Source organism: Cynara cardunculus (assembly GCF_001531365.2).
Source record: "Cynara cardunculus var. scolymus isolate 2C chromosome LG 11, CcrdV1, whole genome shotgun sequence".
Classification (NCBI taxonomy): domain Eukaryota; kingdom Viridiplantae; phylum Streptophyta; class Magnoliopsida; order Asterales; family Asteraceae; genus Cynara; species Cynara cardunculus.
The window spans coordinates 13,015,363-13,019,349 of NC_037538.1; the positions used below are offsets into that span (position 1 = coordinate 13,015,363).

The 3,987-nt window shown below is 35.1% G+C and overlaps 1 protein-coding gene across 1 annotated transcript in view; it reads right to left on the reverse strand.

Moving 5' to 3' along the window:
* LOC112521758 (serine--tRNA ligase-like) overlaps nucleotides 1-3,987 on the reverse strand; it is a 28,718-nt gene that overhangs the window by 8,246 nt on the left and 16,485 nt on the right. The window contains exons 2-6 of the mRNA XM_025130753.1: nucleotides 2,817-2,972; nucleotides 2,615-2,685; nucleotides 1,978-2,139; nucleotides 1,745-1,850; nucleotides 35-715 (exon numbers count right to left, since the gene is read on the reverse strand). Of these exons, the coding sequence (XP_024986521.1) occupies nucleotides 35-715; nucleotides 1,745-1,850; nucleotides 1,978-2,139; nucleotides 2,615-2,685; nucleotides 2,817-2,949 (1,153 nt within the window). The 5' untranslated portion in view covers nucleotides 2,950-2,972. The remainder of the gene's footprint in view (nucleotides 1-34; nucleotides 716-1,744; nucleotides 1,851-1,977; nucleotides 2,140-2,614; nucleotides 2,686-2,816; nucleotides 2,973-3,987) is intronic.

Below are 3,987 nucleotides of genomic sequence, written 5' to 3' on the forward strand. Positions count from 1 at the left end.
TTTGGGTCTGCGCCTTCGACGAAGTTATACAGACTCTTGCTCTTCTTGTCCGTTGTGAAAAATCTTTCATGGACAAAATCTTCTGGTATAGCAGTTCTTGCTTTTTCCCAGATGTTTTTGAATTCTTCTATGCCGATTGTTGGATAAACGACCGCATTGTGAATTTCTTTAGAAATCAATTGAGGTTGATCTCTACGTTTTTCTTTGACCGTGTGAATTCTTGGTCGAAGAAGTATCTTTTTGCCGCTAGGCTCTTCATCTCTGTAGGTGGCTAGATGAATTTTTGCACTGGTTTCATTTCGGAACTTCTTGCAAATGACCTTATCGGTTTTGCAGTAGGATTCGACGAGCTTCCAGTCTGTATGAACACCAGCATGTGGACCTTTGTAGATTACATAAAATACTTCAGGTTCCTTCTGGAGCGCTTTCAGATAGTCTGGGATAAGTTCCAGCGTACCTGTTTTGTTAGCTGACAAAAGTGTCATTTTGTTGATTCCTTCAACGGAGGGATTAGAATTGACTAATCTACTATATTTGCCCGTCACGGGATCAGGATTAGTAATATCCTTACTGCAGATAGCTCTATAAGGAGCATTTGTTTTTTCATCCTCAAAGAATTGAGGTCTTCCATTTTTACAATTTTTTGTAAAAACTATTTCTTTTCCTCTAATCTCCCCCTTTCTTTTTGTAGGTGAAGTTCCCATTTTTAGAGCTTCTACAACCAATCCGAATCAACGGACTCAGAAGAATATCTGAAAAGATCATTGAGGTTCACCCAACTCCCCCTGGCAGGCTGGCGTTCTGCCAAAAAACATCTAATCCTTCATCAAAATTCAATTATGAATTTTTGTCAAAGGATCACCATTCAATTGGGCATCATACGATTTTTGAAAGAAATACCACTTTAAGTAGGTATTAATTTAAAAATCATAGGTACAAAAATGCATCTACCATATTCGGTAGAAATTATTGGCAATTGCCAACCATTTCTAGACATGACTCCAACAAAAATCCATTGTGGACTATTGGATAATTTTATGTCAAGATGTTCATCATCATTTATTTGATTCATAAATATTTTAAAATCATATTCTTATCACATGGTTGATATAAAACGATTTTGAAAAAATACTACTTCTTAGTAGCCAATGATTTATTTCATAAACATTTTCTTTTTCAGTAAAGAAAAATACAGATTGCTCATACAATCTTTAAAAAACAATATCCCATTCTTTAAAATTGGGTAGGAAAAGAAGACTAGACTTTGGTCTAAACCTTCAAAAATTCAGGAATCGTTAAGAGATATTACGAATCCTATTTATTTTTTTTGGAGCCCTTATTTTTAAAGGTCACAAAAACATAAAATCATATTGTTATGCCAATACAGATTCTTTACTCTGTTCTGCTAACAAAGAAGTTATCTTTGATAACTCAAGGGATTTTTCTCAAAGAAAAATAACAGCTACCATCCCGATGGAAAACTGCTTTAAAAATGATGGACTCTATAAGGCCATCAATTTTGCTAAAATAGGAGATTCTAGAAATCTACCTATCATGCAAATATTATCAATCCCCTTAAGAGAGATTAATATATTTTCTACATTCTTTCAGATCAACTCCGAATTTAGGATAGACAGTAAACATAAATCTACCACTGTAATAAAGTAATAGGGGTTATAGAACATTCATGTTCATATTGTATAGGCATCTTAAAAGAGACAACTAAATCAAATCACTGTAATACCTCTTTTCAGATCTGCAATTCCAAGAAGTTCCACAAGCTCGACGTGATTTTTTAGTTTTGGTTCCGATCTTTTCTYCCCCCAAGTACGGACCACAGCATTATTTGCCTAAATTTATCATTGGTAAGGCAAGGGTAAGTAACCCCCATTTAAAAATGCTTAATGAATAGGGAATGATCAATGTTGTCAGCTAAACATGTATTTAAAGAAACAATAATAATAAAAACATGCCCACCTCATCATTGCTAACAGGAACTGAATCATGCACAAGATTCCCAACCACCTCCAATTTTGAATATAATGCTGCTCGAGCCTCCTGAACCTCTATCTCTTTCTTAGCAGTTGATTCCTTGTTTTCCTCGGTATTTTTAATCTTGGAACTGGCATCTTCTCCGGCCTTAAAAAGAATCAATTTTGCAATTTAGYGTCAACTCCACACACTTGCACATGTTGTAATTTGCAAATTTACCACCCTACTGAGCTTATATTATGAAGTTGGTTGATACCCAAGAGCAGAACATATTTCTTCCACCCCATATAACCTCTTCTAAACCCTAGTTGAGTAACCTACACATTATACTATGTTTCCATCAAGCCATCTACAGATTAGTTTGCTTCCATCAGAAATTGAGAGAAGAAGCATTGAGTTTCAAGTGTTCAAACTATGTTTCATCATGAGAATTATATATGTTGGTTTGCAACTTCGTCTTGGATTTTAATACTATGAATCTAAATCTGATAGTTTTAAAGGGGTAGGTTACTGATTTGAGAAAGATCAGGGGACCATTTTTCTGGTTACCATTTTCTGAAATTTTGCATTATAAAAATACACCAAGATATTCAATTTAACCAGTTAAAGATCAAAGACTTACAATCCTAAGTTTAGCAACTTCTTTGTTTATCCTGTTAAAGTCTTTTCTCAACTGTTCCAGCTCAAATTGACCTGTAAATCAAAGCATGAAGAATGAACCACCAATCAAAACCAAATAATTGCATATATTGTCCAATCCTGATCCCCGAATCACATAAAACCAAAACAACAATCAATCAAAGTGAAGTGAAGGATAAGCTTACGTTGTCGCCATTCTTTGTCAAGATGGATAATTTCATCGACAATTTCAACACTTGCAAACCGACGACGCTGAGATTCGCGAATAATTTCTGGATTGTGGCCCTTTTCCTCCCTAAAGAGATTTATGTCCAACATGATGTCTCTTTCTTTTTTGCTTTCTGRTAAGGCGAGGAAACAGTTTAAGAGCTATAAACATAGATGTCCACCAAACACCCACGAGTGGCCATCACATCAAGCAGTAAATAAAACAACATACATGAAATATGCAACTAATAATTGAGAAATCTGTTGGAAAGGTACAGTGGTTTAAGAGTTAAATACATATATATGCGTACACCAACACCCACAAATGGCCATCAAAGCAAACAATAAGAGAAACAACATGCACAAGATAATATTAACAACTCTGACTTGAGTCAACTCAATGGAACAGCTCAAGGACCAGCTTTCCTAGGGTTAGTCTTAAAACAGATAGAAACCACAGTCCCAATACTAGGTATAATTCCCACTCTCATTTCTGAACATGATATATCAACCATCTCTACCTCTTCTTAAGATACTTCGAGACAAGGCACTTCTTTATCTCAAGTGGGCATCAAGAAGATTCCAAGAAACACTACTAACAAAACTATCCAATCACTACTCCCTCGTTTTCTATCTAAGAGTAATCTCATTCTCATCCYAAATTCGGCATGACTACTACACTTTATGTACAATGTATTATCACCTAGTGTGAGAAAATGCAGCCCTTTTCAAATCTCAAGTGCACCAAATTAAAGTAACAAAACCCATCAACCACGCACATGAAGAACAAGATAGTTGAAAATGTAATATGTTAATAGCTCGATTCTAATCTTGAACACATCACATGCCAAAACAAAACCCTAAATTTGACATAAACATGGACAGAATCAAATCCTTACAACTAAAACAAAAACAGCCTATGTAATTTGTAATTGAAGACATATGTTCTTGATAAACAAAAACAGACAGAACCACGGTGCCAAACATGCTAGGCATTAGTACAATTCTCATTTGTAACCAATATGTATCTACCAATTTTGTCTCCCTTAAGATCTCATTTTGAAAATAAGCACTTTATCTCAAGTGTGCATCCAAGGAGCACTACCAACCAAACTATCCCAAGCAACGCTCCCTTGTTTCTATCTAAGA